The 24,840-nt window shown below is 37.8% G+C and overlaps 1 protein-coding gene and 1 long non-coding RNA gene across 4 annotated transcripts in view; both read left to right on the top strand.

The window, feature by feature from the left end:
- GTF3C3 (general transcription factor IIIC subunit 3) overlaps window positions 1-7,583 on the top strand; it is a 37,129-nt gene extending 29,546 nt beyond the window's left edge. For both annotated transcript variants that reach the window (XM_034654891.1, XM_002920029.4), the window contains 3 exons: window positions 972-1,096; window positions 4,200-4,352; window positions 5,948-7,583. In XM_034654891.1, coding sequence (XP_034510782.1) covers window positions 972-1,096; window positions 4,200-4,352; window positions 5,948-6,070 — 401 coding nt within the window. In that variant the 3' untranslated portion in view covers window positions 6,071-7,583. The remainder of the gene's footprint in view (window positions 1-971; window positions 1,097-4,199; window positions 4,353-5,947) is intronic.
- A 225-nt stretch (window positions 7,584-7,808) lies between these two features.
- LOC117801115 overlaps window positions 7,809-24,840 on the top strand; it is a 28,248-nt gene continuing 11,216 nt past the window's right edge. The window contains exons 1-2 of one of the 2 annotated variants that reach the window (XR_004623548.1): window positions 7,809-9,931; window positions 11,626-11,881. This is a non-coding gene — a long non-coding RNA (uncharacterized LOC117801115). The other variant, XR_004623547.1, reaches the window with a different exon arrangement.

The following is a 24,840-nucleotide window of genomic DNA, read 5'->3' as shown; positions in this document are numbered from 1 at the left end:
AATGTTAAGAATATAGAGATTTATATTGTTGTCTTATATTTAGGACCTTTTACAGATATAAAAATAGAAAGTCCAAGTAGCAGTCTACTATCTGTGCTGCTAACGAGATTTTGTGGTGCCATTCCTTCTGGCACAGGAGCTGGAAAGAAGGGAGGTTTTTATCTATGTCTCATAAATTATAGATACATCATCCCTTTATAAGAAAAATTTGCTTAAAAATTTGTTTCAATTCCCCTGTCTCGTATGGTTAAGCTTTTGACATGAAATAATTGCATATATAGAATACATGGAAACAAGGAAAACATCTTTTTCTCACCTCCGTGATCCATCATATTTGAATTTATAAGATCAATTAATTTTACAAAAGAATTTGCCAGAAGACACATTTGCTTGTTTCTTTTAAAATAGATTTAAGATCATAAAATAGAATTATGATCACAATTGATAAATTATTTATTTTGGAAATACTACTCTACATGGACGTGTCTAGCTGCGCCTAAAAGAAAGTTACTTTTAGTTGCTCATATTTAATCTTCGTAGTCAGGATACATTTATAGGTAAATCCTCCTCATTTTGTTATATTTCATACATTGTTTTAAAATTCAAATTAACTTGCTTCTGGTTGATATTTTAGAAAGCACACCTTGCATATGTTAAAAATCAGTACTGTTTAGGGGCGCCTGGGTGGCACAGCAGTTAAGCGTCTGCCTTCGGCTCAGGGCGTGATCCCGGCGTTATGGGATCGAGGCCCCACATCGGGCTCCTCCGCTGTGAGCCTGCTTCTTCCTCTCCCACTCCCCCTGCTTGTGTTCCCTCTCTCGCTGGCTGTCTCTATCTCTGTCAAATAAATAAATAAAATCTTAAAAAAAAAAAAAATCAGTACTGTTTAGCCATAAAATATATTTGAATAAGTGAAGAAATAAGGAACAATGCTCATGTCACACCATCTGACATCACTGTTCTTTTTTCAGGACAATATGTGCAAGCCTTTCGCACCCATCCCCATGAACCTCTCTATAGCCTCTGTATAGGCCTAACGTTTATTCACATGGCATCTCAGAAGTATGTATTAAGGAGACATGCTCTTACTGTGCAGGTAATTCATTTGGATTTCTCATTACTTGGTTTTATGTTCTTTAAAAATGAATATACATAATGCTTTTATTGTCCTGCTTCAAAAGTAACACCTGGTTAATATACATGTTGAGAGTTCCCGGTAGCTATCCCTGTGTTCAGCACTCACGGACTAGTGGTATTCCTGGCTAAGGCTTTGCAGCCATGTAGAAAGGAAACACAGCCAGATCATACAGAAAGGAGACACGGCAGAATCCGGAGGTTTCCTTATACTCTGGAGCCCCTGAGGCCTCCAGCCTTCTAGGTCCTGAAGATTGATTTATTGTAAATCCCTTTAAAAATATATGTAATATATACATACAATAACATATGAATATGTGACTATATGACTTATTTCCTTACATCATCACCAACAAATTGCTCTTTTAAAACTTTCTTGGTTCTTACAGCAATTTGAAATTAGCCTTTTTATTTTCTTGTTTACTTTTTTATATAGCTTGTGTTCTCTAATAAGAATATAAACTCCAGGGATGTCTGTGTGGCTCAGATGCTTGGTTAAACGTCTGATTCTTGATTTCAGCTCAGGTCATGATCTCAGGGTTGTGAGGTGGAGCCTACTTAGGATTCTCTCTCTCCCTCTTCCACCACACCCACACTCCCAGGGGCATGNGTTTTTCTCTCTCCCTCTAAAAAAAAAAAAAAAAAAAAAAAAAAAAAATATATATATATATATAAATTCCAAGAGATCAGAGAGTCTTTTTTGTTCACCACTGTGTCTTTAAAACTTTTGTGTTGTTTTTATGTTTATATGTTTGATGCATGTCAAAGACATTTTCTTTTAAATAGTTATGGAAGGAAAGAAAATGTTGGCTTGAATGGAGTAGCAGGATTGAGTAAAGGATTTTTTGTTTAGTGTTTTAAAGTATAATGGTTAAAAGAAAACCTAAATTCAAATGATGGTAATTGTTAAAGCTGGGTATTGGAGTTCTATATTATAATGTTCTCTTTACTTTTGTATATTTGAAAATTTTCATAGTAAAAAATAAAAACAAAAAACCGAGAAATTTTCCTTTTCTTATTTGTGATATTTGTCCACTTCTTGCTCTATGCTTTTTTTTCTCTCTTAATGGATACTTTTGCTATATTAAGTAATATAGGATTGTTTATAAATTAAACAAATAAGTAATGAGCACGCACTGTGCTAGGAACTGGGGATACAGCAGTGAGTATACAGGCAGAATTCCTTGCCCTCATGAAGTATTTTGGTAAATACTAATAGGAAATTTTTATGGATTGACTCATTATTAAATAGTTAAAATATGTAGTTCTTTGGCCTGGTAGGGAAAAAATTTATGTACTTCCAAGTAATTTAGAAGCTAAATTTCAAATCACTTATATTTAAACCACAGTTTTTAATTGGTTGGGGATAGAGATCAAACAACAGGAGATTGGTATATGGGAGTTTGTTGTCCTAATCTCTGTACTTTTGTGTGTGTTAAACATTGTCCATTAAAAAAGTTTCTAAAAACAAGTTTTACTGTAAATACCATGATTTTTAAATTGTTTTAATGTTGCATGAATCTGTTTCTTCATGCTACATGACCAGTTTGTTTCCCTTTGGAGTACTTAAAAACAAACTAATTTCATACGTTTTACTGTCTTTCCTACCTTTATATTATACTATGAAAGTAAAATCTTTTATTATTTTTTTCTATCTGTATTTAGTATTTTATAGACAGTGTATACTTGGGCCCATTAGTGAATAATGTGATAAAAATGTTTGAAATGTAACATACTTAATGTAAAAAGAACTCTTTTGTTTCTATTTCATTAAAAATTTTTTGTCATATTTTTGTAGTTTTTATATTTGATGATTCATAGTATACCTAAGAGATAAAGTAGATGTCCCCATGACCTAGTTTTTAAATCACTAATTATTTGAATAGTGTTTCAGAAGTCTCCTAAATTTGTTAAAAATTTCTTAAAATGTAGCTGGTAACTCAAATCCTATTATTGTGTCAAAAGACTTGCAAGTTTATTTGGGTTGCAACAGTTCATCTGTGGTAACTACTATTCTCCCCCAGATTTTTGCAGTTTGTCATTTTAAAAAAAGAAGATTTGATATTTCTCTGAGACTAATAGTTTGTCTGCTTTACTTAAGAGAGAACCATAATTTTCAGTGGCATAGAGGTCATATACACATATATAAGTAAGTTCTTTTATTATGCAGAAAGTATGACTTGTTTAGTGAACATAATTATTTTTATCCCTAACATGCTTTAATTCTAAAGAATTCGTTAATTTTTATTATTTTTTTATTTATGAAGAAAAATTTGTGACCCTTTATTAGAAACCAGATCACCCAGGGAATAGTTACATTTTATATTCTCTATTCACAAATAATATATTTATTTAATTACTTATCATAGGACACTTGTACTTTTGCAGTTTGTAACTTTCTGTGGCTAGTAACTTGAAGCTAATTAAAGGGGGAAATTATACAGGGAGAGGAAAGAAGCAAGTTGCTTCTCGGACATTGTGACATACATGGAGCTTGCATTATTATAGCTGTGCTCTGAAATAACCTGTTTTTCCATAAAGTCTTTGAGTCAGAAGCTTTCAGGAAAAAAAATTAAGTTTTTGGGTTAAGAAGTTATTAAGGTTCTGAGGTAACTTACAAAAATGTACCATTTACTCAAAAAGCTGCTTCTCCCTGAGAAGACACCTTTCTAAAATTATCTTAAGGGCTTAGACTTTATATTTTGTTCCAGGTTTTAGACATCCTGAATCAAAAGTTTATTGGCCTCTCATGTCACAAAAGCCAACTTGGATCCTTAAAAAAAAAAATCCTGTGTTCTTACAGATTATGGATCTTTGACAGTTGTGGCATTCGGCTTTGTTTTCTGTGAATATTTTTGTCCTTAGCTTAAAAAAAATCTTTTATACCTTCAGAAGAGCTCTTGACTACGCTGTGATATGGCACTACACTACAGACATACGTTCTTTTAGGATGGGACTCTTTTTTTAGTATTTGTATTCTGTACAGAATATACGTGGCACATATACTGGTTCAAATACATACTTGTCAAGTGATTATAATACTGAATTGTTTATCTTTTTGGTAGGGCTTTTCCTTCCTTAATCGATACCTCAGTATACGTGGACCTTGCCAGGAATCATTCTACAATTTGGGCCGTGGCCTTCACCAACTGGGGCTGATTCATCTTGCAATCCACTATTATCAGAAGGCCCTGGAACTCCCTCCACTTGTGGTAGAGGTATTGTATGATTTGTTTTTTTCTTAAAGATTTTATTTATTTATTAGCTCATGAGCAGGGGGAGGGACAGAGGGAGAGGGAGGGAGAGAATCTCAAGCAGACTTCTTTCTGAGCACGTCATCTGACATGGGGCTTGATCTCATGACCTGAGCCAATATCAAGAGTTGGTGCTTAACCAACTGAGACATCCAGGCGCCCCTGTATGATTTACTTTAAAAACTGATGAGTCACTTCATCTATAGATAAGTGCAGTTTGCTCATGTTGTAGTCCAGACAGTGAAATAAATTATGTATTAGAATGTATTTTTTCTTTATTGAATGTATTTATGTAATTGTGTTCAGCAACAAGTAGATCTTTGTCATTCTGGCCTTGTGACCTGATCAGCAACCATGTGGACACGTACACAACTTGTGGTTATGACCATTTCAGTTACCTTAAGGTAGCCCCTGTGGTTTACAGGTATGAGCTGGTAGACACAAAGCCTGAGTATTTAGTAATATAGCCATTGTTCATTTTCAAGTTCAAGTGTAGCTAACATATTTCTTTATAAAGATGAAAAACCAGTATAAATGTAGTTTTGTTTAAGATAATGTAATACAGGATAACGTGTTTGATAGTACTATGATAATCTGTGTTTAAAGTCTCATTTTAATTTCTGAAGAAAAATATTGTTTTCATTGTTAATTTTTTTAAGTCGCACTCATAATCCTCGCATGCCCTCACAACTGTTTTGTATTACCCTTGTTCAATGTTAGTCATTAAACAAATGAATACATACTTTTATAGTTATGCTGATGAAATATATACACTTTTGTGTTCTTTATTTCATAAATACCTTTGGGTATTGCTCCTTAAGCTTTATAGGTATCATTTTTCAATGTTGCAGATATTTTTACGGTTGACTCCAAAATTTTGTACTGGGAAAGATTTAGAAACATAGATCTAATGTACTCCATTGAGTTCATTGCTTTGCTATTTAAGTAGGAAAAAAGGTAACAACACCCCTAGTGTAATTATTATTATTGTTATTAAATTGGTGTGTGCCTTCTCAGACTTACCTTGAAATGCCTTTTTGTTATATAGTATAGGTATTTTTTTCCCATCTCGTCATTTGTGTTATAACTTATTTCTTTTTTAGATGCATAAGTTTTACGTTTTTTAATGAAATCATATCTATTAACCTTTTCTTTTATAGTTTCTACTTTTGGTATTATACTTAGAAGGGCCTTTCCTACCCAAGATTATATTATTATATTATTGAACTATAATTTTTTTTCTTCTATGGTTTCAGTTTTTTAATCTTAAATTCTTAATTTATCTGGAGTTTATTCTGTTGTGGCTTGTGGATGAGACTTTTTTCTTTAACTTACTGGTGAGACATTTTAAATTTTTTAATGAACAGTTATTACAGTGATTAATTGAATCAGCATTGCCTAATAAAAATTTAGATCCAAGGTCTATGCCTAGTTTTATACTTTTTTTAGTATCATGAATTTTAATATTTGAATATTTACACTTATGAAACTATTATTTGCCATAAAATTGTCTGGTTGTCAGTTTGAAATATAACTCATTCATGTATTTTTCCTCCTAGGGTTTAGAAGTTGACCAGTTAGACTTACGAAGAGATATTGCCTACAACTTGTCTCTCATTTATCAGAGCAGTGGGAATACTGGAATGGCTCAAAAGCTTTTGTATACCTATTGCTGTATATAAAGTACCTTAGCTGAGAAAGAAGCATTGGTGCTCTGTGTGTGGACCAGTATTTTCTGTCTAAGGGCTTATTAGTATTAACCCCAAACTGGAAATGACAATTGGAGAATTATCTGTGTATTTAATTTTTAATATGTGATAATCTTTTGATATGCATAATTATCATTCCTATAAGAATTTGTACATTCTTCTGTCATTTTCTTTTAGTATTTTTTGGTAAAATTGTCCCCAAGGGTGAAATGGAGAATATTAACCTTTAAGCCAGCTTGGGGTTGAATATGCTAATTTTTTACTCATGTCATTTATTCATCTGTGCATTCAGTGCTATGTATTAAACACCTGTGTACCAGGCCCTGTGATGGGTGCTTGGAGTACAGTAGTAGGGCAGAAGTGACTGCTCCATACAGTTCTTTAAATACAGAACTTGAGTATATATTCATTTGAAAGAGATGCTTGCTGTATTTCTGCCTGCATTATCATTGTTCAGTCATCCACTTATTTGTGCTCTGTTGCTATTGCATGGGCAGTTTCTCAAATACATAGAAAAGGAGGTTCCTTATTAAAGGAAAGACCAATTGGGACTCTTTCTCTTGTCAGCACAATTATGTAATTCACTTGGCTCCTAAGAAAATTATTAGAAATGGTTATGTAGTAGGAAGACACATAATTGAGGTAATCTTTTACTTTTCACCTGCATATATCTTAGTTGTATAGATCGAGACCTGGGAGGCTGGCATAATTCAAAACATCCTGTTCTGAGGCAGGTGAAAAAATTCATTACCAGTGTTGCTGGCTTTCTGACAAAAAAATAGAAAAGAGAGGACCACATTCAATAATGTGACCTAGTTTGCATTTCAAGATCACTAGGAATGTAGGAAGACTAGGGAATTTTATGTATGGAATAAAGTATTGCTGTGATAAACTACAAAAACTAGATTAAAATTTTTTATTAAATATGGTATGTTCTTTAAGATAACAATACTTTTAAGCTACACCATTGGTTTACTAACAGCTTTCAAAAGTTTCTCATTTTTAGCAAAATGCTATAATAAATGTGCGTATGGATTATAAGACCTAGTCTAATTGTGGGAGGGAAACAAGTAAGAGACTTAGGGTAAAGAAATACAATGAGGGCTTTTTAAGAATTCTTAACTGTGGGGCGCCTGGGTGGCACAGCGGTTAAGCGTCTGCCTTCTGCTCAGGGCGTGATCCCGGCGTTAGGGGATCAAGCCCCACATCAGGCTCCTCTGCTATGAGCCTGCTTCTTCCTCTCCCACTCCCCCGGTTGTGTTCCCTCTCTCGCTGGCTGTCTCTATCTCTGTCGCATAAATAAATTAAATCTTTAAAAAAAAATAAAAATAAATAAAAAAGAATTCTTAACTGCTCTTTATCCTGTATATATAACTTTGTAGTTGAAAAGCAAAGTTTGTATATAATAAGTGAATGTATCATGCACTCTGCATGTATGTATTTAAATGTGTATATAATTTAAATAAATTCTATTTTTATAAAGTTAGTTTCATATGCTTATATATATTTTATTTCATGCCATTTGCAGGTAATGATAAAGCTAACTGCTAGTGTGCAGGTTAGGTTTATATCTTTGAATCCTATGGAACTAAGTATTCCATGTTCTGAGTTTTTCTTTTGAATTAAACTCACTGGGCTATTGGGGTGCCTGGGTGGCTCAGTTGGGTGAGCATCTGCCTTCGGCTCAGGTTATGATCCCAGGGTCCCGGGATCGAGCCCCACGATGGGCTCCCTGTTCACTGGAGAGCCTGCTTCTCCGTCTCCCTCCTGCTTGTGCTCTTTCACTACCTCTCTCTCAAATAAAAATCTTTAAAAAAACAAAAAAATTAACTCACTGCGGTATGACTCCAGTTGAAGTGCCGAACAGCCTTGTAGGAAACCATAAATCTCTCTAGCAATCTTCTAAGAAAAAATGTTGACATTGCATGAATTTGTTTAGCATTTAAAATCACAGCTACCATTTGCTGAGTGTTTCTGCTACTGTGTGCCAAGTACAGTGCTGGATACTCTAGATACATTATGTCTGCTCCTCTCAGAAAATCGCCTGCAAAGGTAGGTGTTATTCCTGATCTTCTTACCATCTCCATCTTATATATGAGAAATTAAGTGTCATGTTCAAGATCGTTGGCAAGTTCCTCCACAGGAATATACTTATTCCAATTCAGAGTAACAACATAAAAATTGAGCGTAAGTTTACTTTAGAAAAAGGAGAATGGCTGTTATTTTTTCTGTCCTCCAGGCCTTCAGCCTATTTTTTAAAAAGGCCCTGTAGTAAAGATCTTTGGAGGTGTCTTTAAAAAGCTGATACTCACTTTCTTACCTACCATCCTCACTCCAGCCATGGGATCCTAACAGCCACTTTTAAGATTTTTTCCTACTGGTCTCTGTTGATTCAGCTGAGAGTCACCTAAACCAAGCTGGGCCGATCAAGAATTTCCTCACTCTTTCCCTGGGAATTTTAGAATTGAGATGGGAGTTTTTCTGTAGAGTTGGAACATGAGGACATTTTCAGATTTCCCTGTGGGCCAACTAGCAGTTAACCCCTTGTGTTGAGCAAGAAAAATAGAATCTATGTATTAAGCAGAACTGAGAGATGGAGAAGAAACTCCGTGGGTTCCTAGAGATTTTCCAGTTTCCATTCCCGTCCTTTCTAAAGCTGTATTCTTACCCTTGGGTTCTTTGTATAAGCTATACCCAATTCTATAATTCCACTTTGAATTTTATACTAGCTGGAGTTTTTCTGTTATTTGTACCAAAAATAGTCCTGATACACTGTCATTCCACTTTTCATTTAGCCTTCATGCTTTCTAGCTATTTTCACAAGAAGGAAGGGCAGGGAGCAACCAGGGACAATGTCCCAGAGTTCTAAGTAGTGTCATGAAGACTAATCCACAATAAAGAGGCTTTTAAAAACTTCAGAGCAAGAACAGGAAGAATGTGCCTGCTATTTTGTGGTGTAACGTCGACAGTAAGACCATAGAATTGTTCAATTTCTATGCATACGGTAGTTAACACTATAAGAAAGAAGCACAATACTCAAACTGAACAAGGTAGAAAAGCATGGAAATGAAGGTGTTAAGTCCTGAGGCTATGGTAAGAGAGAACTGTAAATGTTTCATCTCTGGGTCCATAGTCCCAAATCCAATTGCTGTCATGTTATGAAACTGCAAATTACAATTTTTGAGGCATTCTAAAGAAGAAAATGATCAAATGAACAGCATTTGAAGTGGGAAAGAGGTGGGTTCTGGAAACCACTTGAGTATGATGTTCCTGACATGATTCTAGTTGACTTGTGTGCACGTAGAAGTGATATTCCTTAGGAGACCTACCATTTCAGTGAATCTGGATTTCAGCAGAGTACTTGAGGAAGCCTGTGTGATATGCTAGTGGATTAAATGGAGAAATGTGGCTGGTTGGTCTGCAGTGGAGCAATGGAGCAAAGGCTGCCTGCTGGAGGAGTCCCATGATGGTGGACATAGCTAGGCCCTTGCGTTCCAGACTTGCTGAGAAGTTGAGGCATAGCTTACGTTTGCTAACAGCTGAAGGTGATCAACTATCCACATCCCTGTTTACAGAAAAAAGCAAATAGGCAATTAGCAAGTAACTTAATAAACCGGAGAAGAATGAAAGCTAAGTGTCCACAGGCGGCAGTGGGAGGAAGCGAGAAGCAAGCAGATTCAAGCCCGAGAGGCTTCTGCATGAGAGACAGTAGGTATCCCCACAGCCCGGTGAGGTGGAGCCGATGAAAGTCAGCTAAGAAGCAGCAAGACCCTCCTCCTTACCCTCTTCAACTACAGCATGTTACCACTTCACCCTCCACCCTACAGAACGCTGGTGAGTAGCCTTCTGGAGCGGCTTTATCGGGATCTCTGGGTTCAGGAATACCAGACGTAGCTTGACGGTAGTGTTAACATTGCAAGCAGAGGATTAGTGAAAGTCTGCACACTGAACAGAGATCTTGGCCTCCTACTTAACTTCCAGAAAACTGGCAGCCAAGTGATATTCTCCAAGCAGGAGATTAGATAGAAGGCTCCTCTGTGAGGAAAACCCTGCCCAACAGAAAAGACCTACAGAGACTGATGATAGCTGGAGGTCCCCAGTGGAGCAGCCCGGGCCTGGCCCAGGGGAGCCTGCCAACAGGCAAACCCCTCCCACCCCCACCGAGCGCCAGTCAGCCTGGTGGGACCCTGCTATTCCGGGGAACCGACAGCTCAGGAGCAGTAGCATTTGAGAAAAGCCTCTTTAAGCAGAGAGCCCTATGGGCAAACGGGCAGGGGAAAGGGGAACTCAAAACGGAAATAATGGAGGAAGTAGAGAAATAAAGAAAATGTAATTAATATCCCCAGGTGAGAAAATTTGTATACGTGGAAAGAATGTATAAAAAGAAATAAAGAGTAAGAGAGAGCTCTATGACATCAGAAATGTAACTGCTGAAATGAATCCAATGGAAAGGTTGGGAAAGTTGAATTTTAAAAAGAAAAATGGAAAATTTAAGACATGAAAAAAAAATTCAGACGAGGAAATTAAAGGCTACAAAACAGTCTAAATGAGTTCTTTGCGGCAGTTACCGTATCTTATAAATTCACTTATATTTCAAGGTGTTTGCTTGATTATAAGTAATTCCAATAGGAGGAACGAACTCCTGCAATGAGTTTTTTTTACAGCTTTATTTTTTAAAGTAGGTTCTGTGCCCACTGTGGGGCTCCAGCTGAACCCCAAGATCAAGAGTTGCATGCTCTATCAACTGAGCCAGACAGGTGGCCCCTGAAATGATTTTTTTATATGCTGTAGATGGCAGTATATTTCTATAAATTTCTAAGTTGACTTCATTTCATTGTCTTAATACAGTTATGCCAGCTTTTAACATTTTCCTCCAAAAAAACCTTAAATTTATTTGGATAGAAAAAAAGCCAATGTCCTTCTCTATGTTTTGGCAATCACATCCAAAGCTCTGTCCCTTTGCATGCTCTCTGCCAGCATGGAAAAGACAGCTGGAGCCCCAACGTGTGCTTCTCATTGCCCATGTTTCTCCCTTGACCAAATAATGTCTAGCAGGTATTGGGGTAACCTCTTCATGCACTCAAAGTTTCTAATGGCACCGTGAAGATGGTAGCCAACGTTTACCCTGTTCGCAGACTCAAGGTAAGCAAGCTTAGAATGAGAATTACAAGACCGCCGGACATTTTAGGAAAGAGAGTCTGGTGTTTACGTTCAGCCACAGTTCAACCAAGAGAGGAAAGAGAAAGCCGAGCAACAGACGGCTCCGGCTCAGCGACCCGCAGCTGCATACAAGAGGACAGGTGCAAGTCAGTTCTGATGCCGCGGGTTCTAGCTCGTCAGACCCTCCTTCTCAAGCTAGTGTTGTACCGAAACAGGTGTTTCGCCTCCCAGATACCTACGTACCTATAACAGATAAAAGAAGTATTGCAGTAATAACGTGCATTGCAGAATTAGGCCTGTCTTGTGTGGACAGAGACGCGGGGTCCGTTTATGGTGTGAGTGAGGCTGATACTGTGTCTCGGTCTCAGGCGCTTCTGCTCGCTGACAAAGGGAAGAAAGGTAAAGGCTCCGCCCACCAAGGTGGGATGCTAATCACAGAACTCGCCGGCCGCGGGAAGGCTTGCAGCTGGGAGCGATGGGGATCACCTCGGGGAAGCTGCAAACCCCAGAGCCGCAGGGAGCCCTGCAAAGAGGGCTGTTTTATCTGAGGGCCAGAACGTGGAAAAGGCTGGAAAGCACTACGTTTGGGTCACTCTCCAGGCGCAGATTAAAGCCAGCTTTCGGGTGAGTGAAAACCAGTTCACAGTGACTCTGTTTCTGAGATGATCAAAACCAAAAAGTATTCTGATCACTTCAGCGGTGTTAAAGAACAGATTGGGTTTTTCTTCTTAATCTCTTCTTTTCTCTTCCCTTCGATGCTGTCCTCCAGAGTGCCTCGTGAGCCGGAGAGACCCGGTTGGTTAGTTTGTAACCCAGTTGAAGTTCTGCTGGGTCAGTCACTATTAACAACAACATAAAGGTCTGTTTATCCTGTAGGTGATTCATGTGAAAAGACCTCAAGTTTGCCTCCTAGGATGCGAAAGACTTGTAGGATCTGATTTAACCCTCCCCGTGAAAGAGAGAAGGTCTGTGCGGGCCTCTCTGCACAAAGTCAAACTCACTGGGCTGTAGGCCACCAGCACTGGAATAGACGCACCAAGTTGCTGTCCCAGATGGTTTTACCAACTGCGCGAGGAAGCCTGTTTCCCGGGGTCCCCTCAAACCTAGTTTTCCCCATTTCTTAGGTGTTTGGTCGTTGCATTTGTGTACTGGTAAGGTTGAAACCTATCTTCTCACAGGCTTATAGACCTTTCAGAATCTTTTCTTTGAATTGCTTTTGCTATATCCTTTGCCCATTGAAAAAAATACTGGGTCCTATTTTTCTTATTGTAGGCACTCTTTAATTGGAATTGTTTTTTCACTTTATTTTATCGTGTCTTTTTGTAAAACTCAATTTTTTTTCTTTCTTGGCCAATATGGAACTTCAAAAGAAAGTGTTTAGGAAAGTAAGGAAGATCCTGGAAAACCCAGTGGTGTTCTTAGGAAGATCCCAGGAGAAGGCAGACTGGCCCCATCTCCATCTGGACTGACGGAAAGTAGGGAACAAAGAGTTAGGGGTTTTGCAGTAGTCTGGATAGAAAGCTAGCAGGCTCTGGGAGCAGAGAAGCCACTACAGAAGTAGGGCTAGACTTCTCAGACACTAAGAGTCAGAGGTGGATGCTGAAGGACTTACAAGGCTCTCCTTTGAGACATTGTAAGAGTTAAAAATACAGAGAGGGCACCAGGTGCATGTGCTTGACTTCCTATGGGCTTCAGAGTGGACTTTGGCTGTGCCCTTCAGCACAAGCGGTCCTGGGTTCATCATGGAGCCAGAAGTCTTCTGTGGAGAGTAGGGAAGTTACCATGCTGTTAGAGGCAGTGGAGGTGGGCGGGGGTCAAGTGAGCACCGGCAGCTGTGGGCTAACTTCAGGCAAGAGAAACTCCTGAGGTCTTTCATTAAAAAAAAAAAAAAAAAATCTGTATCAGGGGCGCCCGGCTGGCTTGGTTTGGCGGAACATGTAACTCTTGATCTCGGGGTTGTGAGTTCAAGCCCCATGTTGGGGGTGGAGATTACTTGAAAACAAAACTTTTAAAAATTACATATCTAATATTTCAACTACCAAGCTTTGTTAGTACTTTTTTTTTTTAAGATTTTGTTTATTTATTTGACAGAGAGAGACAGCCAGTGAGAGAGGGAACACAAGCAGGGGAGTGGGAGAGGAAGAAGCAGGCTCCCAGCAGAGGAGCTGTTAGTGCTTCTTGTGCCCTGTTCATGTAATACTCGCTCACGTCCAGACCATGCAGGTGTTCTCCTATGTGTTTTGGCTTTTTATTCAATTTATTAGAACCAAAAAAAAGCCCAAAACAGTTTACTAATTTTGCCCACCCCTCCACCTGCAGCCTCTGGCAACCACAAATCTGTTCTCTAGGAGTCCGTTTCTTTGTTTTGTTTTTTAGATTCCACGTGTAAGAGAAATCATATAGTGTTTATCTTTTTCTGACTTATTTCACTTAGCATAATGCCTTCAAGGTCTATCGTTGTCACAAAAAGCAAGGTGACATTATTCTTTTTGATGGCCTAATAATATTCCTGTGTGTGTGTGTGTGTGTGTGTGAGTGAGAGAGAGAGAGAGAGAAAGAGAGAGAGTGAGCACGCATTTTCTTTATCCATGTATGGATGGACACTTAGGTTGTTTCCATATCTTGGCTATTGTAAATAATGCTTCAATAAATATAGGGGTGTGTATGTTTTCAAATTAGGGTTTTTGTTTTCTTTAATTAAATATGCAGAAGTGGAATTGCTGGATCATGTATTTCTATTTTTAATTTTTTGAGGAACCTCCATACTGTTTTCCAGAGTGGCTGCACCAGTTTGCATTCCCACCAACAGGGCACAAGGATTCCCCTTTCTCCGCGTCCTCTCCAATACTCGCTATTTCTTTTCGATTCCAGTCATCTGACAGGTGTGATAGCTTATGGTGGTTTTGATTTGCATTTCCCTGATGCTTAGTGGGATGTTGAGCATTTTTTCATTTACTTGTTGGCCATCTATCTTCTTTGGAAAAATGTCTATTAGAGCTTCTGCCCATTTTTTAATGGTTTTGTTTGTTTGGTTTTTACTGTTGAGTTCTCAGTTCTTTATATTTTGCATATTAACCCCTTCTCAGACACGTGACTTGCAAATATTCGGTAGGTTCCCTTTTCATTCTGTTGATGGCTTCCTTTGCTGTACAGAAGGTTNGTTTTTTTTTTTTTCTTTTTTTTTTTTTTTTTTGAGAGAGTGCACAAGCAGGGGGGAGGGCAGGAGGAGAGAGAGAGAGAGAATCTTAAGCAGACTTCATGCTGAGCATGGAGCCTGACACAGGGCTTGATCCCAGAACCCTGAGATCGTGACCTGAACTGAAATCAGGAGTCTGACACTTAACCAACTGAGCCACCCAGGCGCCTCTGTACAGAAGCTTTTTAGTTTGATGTAGTCCCACTGGTTTATTTTTCCTTTTGTTGCCTTTGCTTTTGGTGTCAGATTAAAAAAAATCATCACCAAGAGACCAATGTCAAGGAGCTTAGCTTACCCCTATGTTTTCTTCTAGAGGTGTTATAGTTTCAGGTTTTACGTTCAAGTCTTTAAATCATATTAATTTTTGTGTATGGTGTAGAGTCCAGTTTCATTCTTTTGCACATGGAAGTTGAATTTTCCTAGCACTAGTTATTGACGAGACTGTGTTTTCCCCATTGTACGTTCTTGTCACCTCTAGTGTAAAATAATTAACCATATATGCGTGGGTTTATTTCTCTTCATTGATCTATATGTCTGTTTTTATGGCAACACCATACTGTTTTACTCTAGATTTGTAATTTAATTTGAAATGAGGGAGCATGGTGCCTCCAGCTTTGTTCTTCTTTCTCAAGGTTGCTTTGGCTATTTGAGGCCTTTTGTGGTTCCATGCACATTTTAGGAATGTATGTCTATTTCTGTGAAAAATGCCATTGGAATTTTGAGAGGGATTGCACAGGGTCCATAGACTGCTTTGAGTGGTAGGGACATTTTAACAGTATTAATTCTTCTAATCCATGGACATGGAATATCTTTCCATTTATTTGTGCCATCTTCAATTTATTTCATAAGCATCTTATGGTTTTTAGTATAAAGGTCTTTCACCTCCTTGGTTAAGTTTATTCCTATGTATTCTTTCTGATGCACTTGTAAACGGGATTGTTTTCTTAATTTCTCTTCCTGATATTTATAAATTATTTTTTTTATCCTGCAACCTCACTGAATTTGTTCACTAGTTCTAACAGATTTCTAGTGGAATCTTTAGGGTTTCTATATATAATAGCATGTCATCTGCAAATGGTTTTACCCCTTCCTTTTCAATTTGGATGCCTTTTATTGCTTGCCTAATTGCTCTGGCTAGGACTTCTCATAGTATGCTGATTAAAAGTGGCAAGAACAGGGTATCCTTGTCTTGTTCCTGATCTTAAATTAAGGAAAAGCTTTCAGCTTTTCACTGTTGAGTATGTTAGTTGTGGACTTGTCACATGTGGCCTTTATTATGTGGAGATGCATTCCTTCTATACCCTCTTTGTTGAGAGTATTTTTAATCATAAGTGAAAGTTGAATTTTGTCATATTTTTTTTCCTGCATGTATTGAGATGATCATAGGATTTTCATCCTTAATTTCTTAATGTGGTGGTGTAGCACACTGACTTATTTGCAGATATTGAACTATCCTTGCATCCCTGGAATGAATCCCACTTGATCATGGAGTATGATCTTTTTAATGTATTGTTGAATTCAGTTTGCTAATATTTTGTTGAGGATTTTTGCATCTTTGTTCAGCAGGGATACTGGCCTGTAATTTTCTTGAACTCATGTCTGGTTTTGGTATCAGAGGAATGCTGGCCCTGAAAAATGAGCTTGGGAGAGTTCCTTCCTCTTCTGTTTTTTTGTAAGAGTTTAAGAAGGATTAATATTAGTTTTTTTAATGTTTGGTAGAATTCACTAGTGAAGCCATCTGATCCTGGACTTTTGTTTGGTGAAAGGTATTCAATTACTGATTCAATCTCCTTAGTGATATTGGTCTACTCAGATTTTTTATTTCTTATGATTTAGGCTTGGTAGTTTGTGTGTTCCTGGAATTTATTAATTTCTTCTAGGTTGTCTAATTTGTTGGCATATAATTTTTCATAGTAGTTTCTTAGGATCCTTTGTATTTGTGGTATCAGCTCCTCTTTCATTTCTGAAATTATTTTTTTAAGTCTTATCTTTTCAGAGAACCAGCTCTTAGTTTCATTGACCCTTTTCATTGGTCCTTTTTAAAATGTTTCATTTATTTTTGCTCTGATCTTGGTTATATTTTCTTCCTTCTGTGAACTTTAGGTTTGGTTTATTCTCCTTTTGTTAGCTCTTTTTAAATTAATTTTACTTAAATATTTTTTTCTTATGTTCAATGAGCCAACTTATAGTGCATTGTTAGTTTTTGATGTAGTGTTCAACGATTCATTAGTTGTGTATAACACCCAGTGCTCATCACCACACATGCCCTCCTTAATACCCATCACCTGGTTACTCCATTCCCCTAACCCCCTCCCTTCTGTAATCCTCAGTTTGGTTCCAGGAGTCCAAAGTCTCTCATGGTTTGTCTCCCTCTCTGATTTCTTCCCATTCAGTTTTCCTTCCCTTCCCCTGTGGTCCTCAGTGCTATTCCTTATGTTCCACATATGAGTGGAACCATATGATAATTGTCTTTCTCTGCTTATTTCACTTAGCATAATCCCCTCCAGTTCCATCCATGTTGATGCAAATGAGCTAGAAAAAGCTCTTTGAGGTATAGTGTTCTTTTGAGATTTTGTTTCATGAGGTAACCGTTTGTTGTGAGCTTCTGTTTTAGAACTGCTTTGCTGCATCCCATAAATTTTGGTGTTTTATTTTCATTTTTCTCAAGGTATTTTATTTCCATTGATTTCTATGTTGACTCATTGGTTCAATAGCATGTTGACTAACCTCCACATATTTGAATTTTCCAGTTAACTTCTTATAATGACTTCTAGTGTCACACTATTTGGCGGAAAAGCTGCTTGATATGGTATCAGTCCTCTTAAATTAAGACCTGTTTTGTGGTCTATTCTGGATAATGTTCCATGTGCACTTTAAAAAAATGTGTATTCTGTTGCTTTTGGATGGAATGTTCTGTAAATATCAAGTACATTTGGTCTAATGTGTCATTTGAAGCCAATATTTCCCAACTGATTTTCTGATATCCATTGATGTAAGTGGGATATTAAAGTACCCTATTATTATTGTTGTCAATTCCTTTTGGTCTCTTAATATATTTTTTAAGATTTTATTTATTTATTTGACAGAGAAAGCACAAGCAGGGGGAGTGGCAGAGGAAGCGGAGAGGCAGTCTCCCACGCTGAACGGGGAACCTGACACGGGGCTCAATTCCCAGGACCCCGGGATCATGAGCTGAGCCGAAGGCAGAAGCTTAACCAGCTGAGCCACACTTATGTCCCTGGCTCTTAATATTTGCTTTATATATTCAGTGATCCTGTATGAGGTGCATAAATATTTCCATGTTATATCTTTTTTGCAGGGGAACTTGACCCCTTATTTTATAATGGTTTTGTCTCTTATTACAGTCTTCGTTTTAAAGTCTATTTTGTCCAATACAAGTATAGCTACCCCAATTTTCTTTTGGCTTCCATTTACATGGACTGTCTTTTTCCATCCCCTCGCTTTATGTATTCTTAGAGCTAAGGTGAGTATCTTGTAGGCAGTATATAGATGGGTCTTGTTTGTTTGTTTTATTTTTTAAATTCAGCTACTCTTTTTTTTTTATTGGAGAATTGAGTCCATTTACATTTAAAGTAATTATTGATAAGAACGTTCTTATTTCCATATTTTTTTTCTGGCTGTTGTGTAGTTCCTCCCTGTTCCTTTTTCTTCTCTTGCTTTCTTCCTTTGTGGTTTGATGACTCTTTAGTGGTATAGATTCTTTTTTCTCCTTATCTTTTGTGTATCTACCTGATGTTTTTGTTTTGTAGTTACTGTGAGGCTTACATATATATTTATGGCAGCCTATTTTAAGTTGATAACTTAAGTTTGAACACATTCTAAATCTCTACATTTTTATCCCCCCCACTGCATTTTATAATTTTGATATCACATTTTATGTTTTTACCCTTTGTATCTCTCAACAAATTATTGTATATTTTTACTACTTTCTTTTAATTTTCATATTAGCTTTTTAAGTGATTAATCCACTACTTTTACTGTGTGTGTGTGTGTGTGTGTGTGTGTGTGTAGATAGATAGATAGATAGATATAGTAACTTTTTTAAAGAAGGCTCCATGCCCAGTGTAGAGCCCAGTGTGTGGCTTGAACTCATGACCCTGAGACCTGAGCTGAGATCGAGAGGTAGAGCTTAATCAACTGAGCCACCCAAGCACCCCCACCTTTAACTTTACCAGTGTGAGTTACCCTTTCATATGTTTTCTTGTTACTAATTAGCACCGTTTTTTTTTTTTTTTTTTCAACTTAAAGTGGCTAACATTTCTTGTAGGCTAATTTAGTGGTGAACTCCTTTAGCTTTTGCTTGTCTATGAAACTTTATCTTTCCTTCAATTCTGATTAACTTTGCCAGGTAGAGTGTTCTTGGTTGGAAATTTTGTTCTTTGAGCACTTTGAATATATTGTGGCACTCCTTTCTGGCCTGCAAATTTTTTTCTAAAAAATCTGATAGTTTTATGGGGATTCCCTTGTATATAACAAGCTGTTTTTCTCTTGCTTTTAAGATCTCTCCTTCAGGAGCACCTGGGTGGCTCAGTCGTTAGGCGTCTGCGTACAGCTCAGGGTGTGATCCTGGTGTTCTGGGATCGAGCCCCACATCGGGCTCCCTGCTCTGCTGGGAGCCTGCTTCTTTCTCTCCCACTCCCCCTGCTTGTGTTCCCTCTCTTGCTGACTGTCTCTCCATCAAATAAATAAAATCTTTAAAAAAAAAATGCTCTCCTTCAGCTTCTTACATTTTAATTGTAATGTCTCTCAGGGTGAGTCTCTTTGGGTTCATCTTATGTGGAACTTTCTGGTCTTCTGGATCTGAATGTCTGTTTTCTTCCTCAGGTTAGGAAATTTTCAGCCATTATTTCTCTGAATAAGCGTCTTGTCATTTTCTCTCTCTCTCTCTCTCTCTCTCCTCCTTCTGGGACCGGTATAATGTGAGTTTTAGTATGCTTGATGTTGTTCCTAAGTCCCTTAAAGCTATATTTACTTTTTTTTTTCTTTTTGTTGCCCTGATGGGGTGAGTTGTACTGCCCTGTCTTAGGGTTCACTAATCCTTTTTTTTTCTGCCCATGTAGTTTGCTGTTGAACACTTTTACTGTATTTTTTAGTACAGTTGTTTTCTTTTGCCTTGTGACTTCTCCTTGGTATTTTCTTCCATTTTCTCTTTTTCGAAGATCTCTCTGTTCATTCTGCTCCCAGTTTCGGTGAGCATCTTCATGATCACTGCTTTGGACTCCCTATCAGTTAGGTTACTTATCACTGTATTAACTTTTTATTGCTGTTACCACACACTTTGGGCTGTAAGAGAATGCAAACTTTAATGCAAACCTGGGGTTCCTGGCTGGCTCAGTTGGTGGAGTGTGCAACTCTTGATCTTAGGGTTGTGAGTTCAAGCCACATGTTGGGTATAGAGCTTACTTTAAAAAATGAAAAATTAGAAAATTAAAAAAAAATACAAACATCATCTCACAGTTTCTGGGGGTCAGGAATCCAGAGTGGGGCTAAAATCTCAGGGTTTCACAGGCTGAAATCAAGGTGTTGGCAGGACTATGATCCTTTCTGAAGGTCTGGGGTAAAAATCCGTGTTGAAGTTTATTCTGGTTGTTAGCAGAAATCAGTTCCTGGCAGTTTTAGGATTGAGGTCTCCATTTCCTTGCTGGGTTTTAACCAGGGGCTGCTCTCAGCTTCTAGATGCACCTGCATTCCTTGCTTGCAGCCTTCTCCACCTGCAAGCCAGCAGGGCACACGAAATCTTCTTGTGCTTCAAGTGTGACATGTAATCTAATCAGGAATGTGAAATCCATCATTTTCACCATCTAAGAGTTGACATAGGCATGTCTACCAGAAGGTGTGAAATCTTGGGCCCTGTAGTAGAAATCTGCCGACCACATTGCTCCACTGTTGCCTAGGAGATTCAAAGACAGATTATCCCATAGATGAACCTAATTACATAAATCCTTTAAAAGTCATTTTCTCCAACTGGTTGCAGAAGGGTAAGTCAGAGATTTGAAGAACAAGAAGATTTCGTGTGCCCTGCTGGCTTGAAGATGGAGAAGGCTGCAAGCAAGGAATGCAGGTGCATTTAGAAGCTGAGAGCAGCTCCTGGCTAAAACCCAGCAAGGAAACGGAGACCTCAGTCCTAAAACTGCCAGGAACTGAATTTGTGCATTTTTTTATAAACGTGATGCCAGTTTCTTTTGCCTTTGTAAATTATTCGGTTTTTATCTGCAGACTTTGACAATATTTTGCCTTTGAAATCTAAGAGTTTTACAAGAGTATGTTGTGAAGTTGATTTTTTTTTTCCCAGTTTCCTGGTGAGTTCTTTCAATATGTACATTCAGATATACTTTTTTTCTATTTTTAGAAAGTGTTCCTGGGCCATAGTTTTATTTATTTTTTTTTTAGAGGTGTAGGAGGGGCAAAGGGAAAGGGAGAGAATCTTAAGCAGGCTCCACACCCAGCACAGAGCCTGACGCAGGGCTGGATCTCCCAACCCTGAGGTCATGAACTGAGCTGAAATCAAGAGTTGGACATTTATCTGACTGAGCCACAGAGGTGCCCCTGGGCTATAGTTTTTAAATATTAATTCTGATCTGTTTTTTTCTTTCTCAGTTACCCCAATAACACATATATTTATTCCTTTGCCCATCTTCCATTCCATTACTTTTTCTCTGACCTTCTTTACTTTTTTTTAGATTTTATTATTATTTTTAAGTATTCTCAACACCCAACATGGGGCTCAGACTCAAAACCACAAGATTAGGAGTTGCACACTCCACCGACTGAGCCAGTGAGGCACCCCTGACCCTTTTTGCTTTTTAATGCCATTTTCATTTCCTTGTTTTCCTGCTTGTCTTCAGTGACCCTTATTTGATCTGAGTCAGTTCTCCCTTGGGCATCTTGTAACTTATTCCTCTTTTCTGAGATAATTTTACCTTTTCCATTCTTGTAAGTGCAAACAAGTCTTTTATTTCTCTGACTTTTGTCCATTCCTGTCTTTAGTCTTTAAAAATATGTTTCACAGTGGTTCATCTGGCCTGAAAAGCTCATCTGAAATATATTTTGTTTGGATTGTTCATCTTTTTTCTTTTTTCTTTTAAAATATTAAATTTAAATGTTTTATTTATTTTTATTTAATTTTTTTATAATAATTTTTTATTATGTTATGTCACCATACAATTCATCCTTGGTTTTTGATGCAGTGTTCCATGATTCATTATTTGCTTATAACACCTAGTTCTCCACGCAATATATGCCCTCCTTAATACCCATCACCAGCCTATACCAACCCCCACTCCCCTCCCCTCTGAAGCCCTCAGTTTGTTTCCCAGAGTCCTCAGTCTCTCATGGTTCATTCCCCCTTCTGTTTACACGCCCTTCCTTCTTCCCTTCCTTCTCCTACTGATCTAACTGCTATTTCTTATGTTCCATAAATTAGTGAGACCATATGATAATTGTCTTTCTCTGCTTGACTTATTTCACTTAGCATTATCTCCTCCAGTCCTCCATGTTGCTGCAAATGTTGTGTAATCATTCTTTCTGATGGCTGAGTAATATTCCATTGTATATATGGACCACATCTTCTTTATCCAGTCATCTGTTGCAGAGCATCTTGGCTCCTTCCACAATTTAGCTATTGTGGACCATGCTGCTATGAACATTGGAATGCATACGGCCCTTCTCTTCACTACGTCTGTAACATTGGGGTAAATACCCAATAGTGCAATTGCTGGATCATAGGGTAGCTCTTTTTAACTTTTTAATGGATCTCCACACTGTTTTACAGAGTGGCTATACCAACTTGCATTCCCACCAACAGTGTAAGAGGGATCCCCTTTCTCCACATCCTCTCCAGCAATTGTTGTTTCTTGTCTTGTCAATTTTTGCCATTCTAACTGGCGTAAGGTGGTATCGTAGTGTGGTTTTGATTTGAATTTCCCTGATGGCTAATGATTTTGAACATTTTTTCATGTTTCTGTTAGCCATTTGTATGTCATCATTGGAAAAGTGTGTGTTCGTATCTTCTGCCCATTTTATGATTTGTTTATTTGTTTCTCGTGTATTGAGTTTGAGAAGTTCTTTGTAGATCTTGGATACCAGTCTTTTATCTGTAGCATCATTTGCAAATATCTTCTCCCATTCTGTGGGCTGCCTCTTAGTTTTTTTTATTGTTTCCTTGGCTGTGCAGAAGCTTTTTATCTTGATGTAGTCCCATAAGTTCATTTTATCTTTCATTTCTCTTGCCTTTGGAGATGTGTCATGAAAAAGGTTGCTTTGGCCGATGTCGTAGAGGTTGTTGCCTATGTTCTCCTCTAGGATTTTGATGGATTCCTGTCTCACATTGAGGTCTTTCATCCATTTGGAGTTTATTTTTGTGTATGGTGTGAGAGAGTGGTCAAGTTTCATTCTTTTGCATGTAGCTGTCCAATTTTCCCAGCACCATTTATTGAAGAGACTGTCTTTTTTCCACCGGATGTTTTTTCCTGCTTTGTCAAAGATTAGTTGCCCAAAGAGCCGAGGGTCCATTTCTGGGTTCTCTATACTGTTCCATTGGTCTATGTGTCTGTTTTTGTGCCAGTACCATGCTGTCTTTGTGATCACAGTTTTGTAGTATAGCTTGAAATCCAGCAACATAAAGCCCCCAGCTTTGTTTTTCCTTTTCAACAATTCCTTGGCGATTCAGGGCCTTTTCTGGTTCCACACAAATTTAAGGGCTGTTTGTTCCAGTTCTTTGAAAAATGTCATTGGTATTTTGATCGGGATGGCATTGAAAGTGTAGATTGCTCTGGGTAGCATAGACATTTTAACTATGTTAATTCTTCCAATCCATGAGCATGGAATATTTTTCCATCTTTTTGTGTCTTCTTCAATGTCTTTCAAGAGTGATTTGTAGATTCTGGAATATAGATCCTTTACATCTCTGGTTAAGTTAATTCTGAGATAATGTATGATTTTTGGTGCTATTGTAAATGGGATGGATTCCCTAATTTCTCTTTCTTCAGTCTCATTGTTCGTGTATAGAAATGCAGCTGATTTCTGAGCATTGATCTTATATCCCGCCACATTACTGAATTGCTCTATAAGTTCTGATAGTTTGGGGGTGGAGTCTTTTGGGTTTTCCATATAGAGTATCATGTCATCTGCGAAGAGAGACTGTTTGACTTCTTCTTTGCTGATTTGAATACCTTTTATCTCTTTTTGTTGTCTGATTGCTGTTGCAAGGACTTCTAGTACTATGTTGAATAATAATGGCGGGAGTGGGCATTCTGGTCGTGTTCCTGATCTTAAGGGAAAGGTTTCCAGCTTTTCCCCATTGAGAATGATGTTCACTGTAGGATTTTCAGAGATGGTTTTTATGAAATTGAGGAATGTACCCTCTATCCCTTCACTCTGGAGTGTTTTAATCAGGAAAGGATGCTGTATTTTGTCAAATGTTTTTTCTGCATCAATTGAGAGGATCCTATCGTTCTTGACACTTTTCTTGTTGATATGATCTATCCCACTGATTGATTTGGGAATGTTGAACCACCCTTGCTTCCCAGGGATGAATCCCACTTGGTCGTGATGGATAATCCTTTTAATGTACTGTTGGATCCTATGAGCTAGGATCGTGTTGAGAAATTTGGCATCCATATTCATCAGGAATATCGGTCTGTAATTCTTCTTTTTGATGGGGTCCTTGCCTGGTTTGGGGATCAAGCTAATACTGGCCTCATAGAATGAGTTTGGTAGTTTTTCTTCTGTTTCTATTTTTTGACACAGCTTCAGGAGAATAGGTATTATTTCTTCTTTGAATGTTTGGTAGAATTCCCCAGGGAATCCATCAGGCCCTGGACTCTTGTTTTTGGGGAGGTTTTTGATCATTGCTTCAATCTCTTCATAACTAAACGGTCTGTTTAAAAAATCAATTTCTTCCTGTTTCAGTCTTGGTAGTTTATAGGTTTCTAGGAAGGCATCCGTTTCTTCCAGGTTGTTTAATTTATTGGCATAAAGCTGTTGATAAAAATTTCTAATGATCTTTCGTATTTCATTGGTGTTGGTTGTGATCTCTCCCCTTTCATTCATAATTTTATTAAATTTGGGTCCTTTCTCTATTCTTTTGAATAAGTCTGGCCAGTGGCTTATTGATCTTATTTATTCTTTCAAAGAACCAGCTTCTAGTTCTGTTGATCTGCTCTACTGTGCTCNTGGCTTATTGATCTTATTTATTCTTTCAAAGAACCAGCTTCTAGTTCTGTTGATCTGCTCTACTGTGCTCCTGGTTTCTAATTCATTGATCTCTGCCTTAATCTTGATCACCTGCCTTCTCGTACGTGGGTTAGGCCTGTTCTTCTGTTCCAGCTCCAGCTTCTTGAGGTGAGAATATAAAAACTGCATTTTA

Source organism: Ailuropoda melanoleuca, chromosome 2 (assembly GCF_002007445.2).
Source record: "Ailuropoda melanoleuca isolate Jingjing chromosome 2, ASM200744v2, whole genome shotgun sequence".
NCBI classification, from domain to species: Eukaryota; Metazoa; Chordata; class Mammalia; order Carnivora; family Ursidae; genus Ailuropoda; species Ailuropoda melanoleuca.
This window is presented reverse-complemented; position numbering and strand designations above follow the sequence as displayed.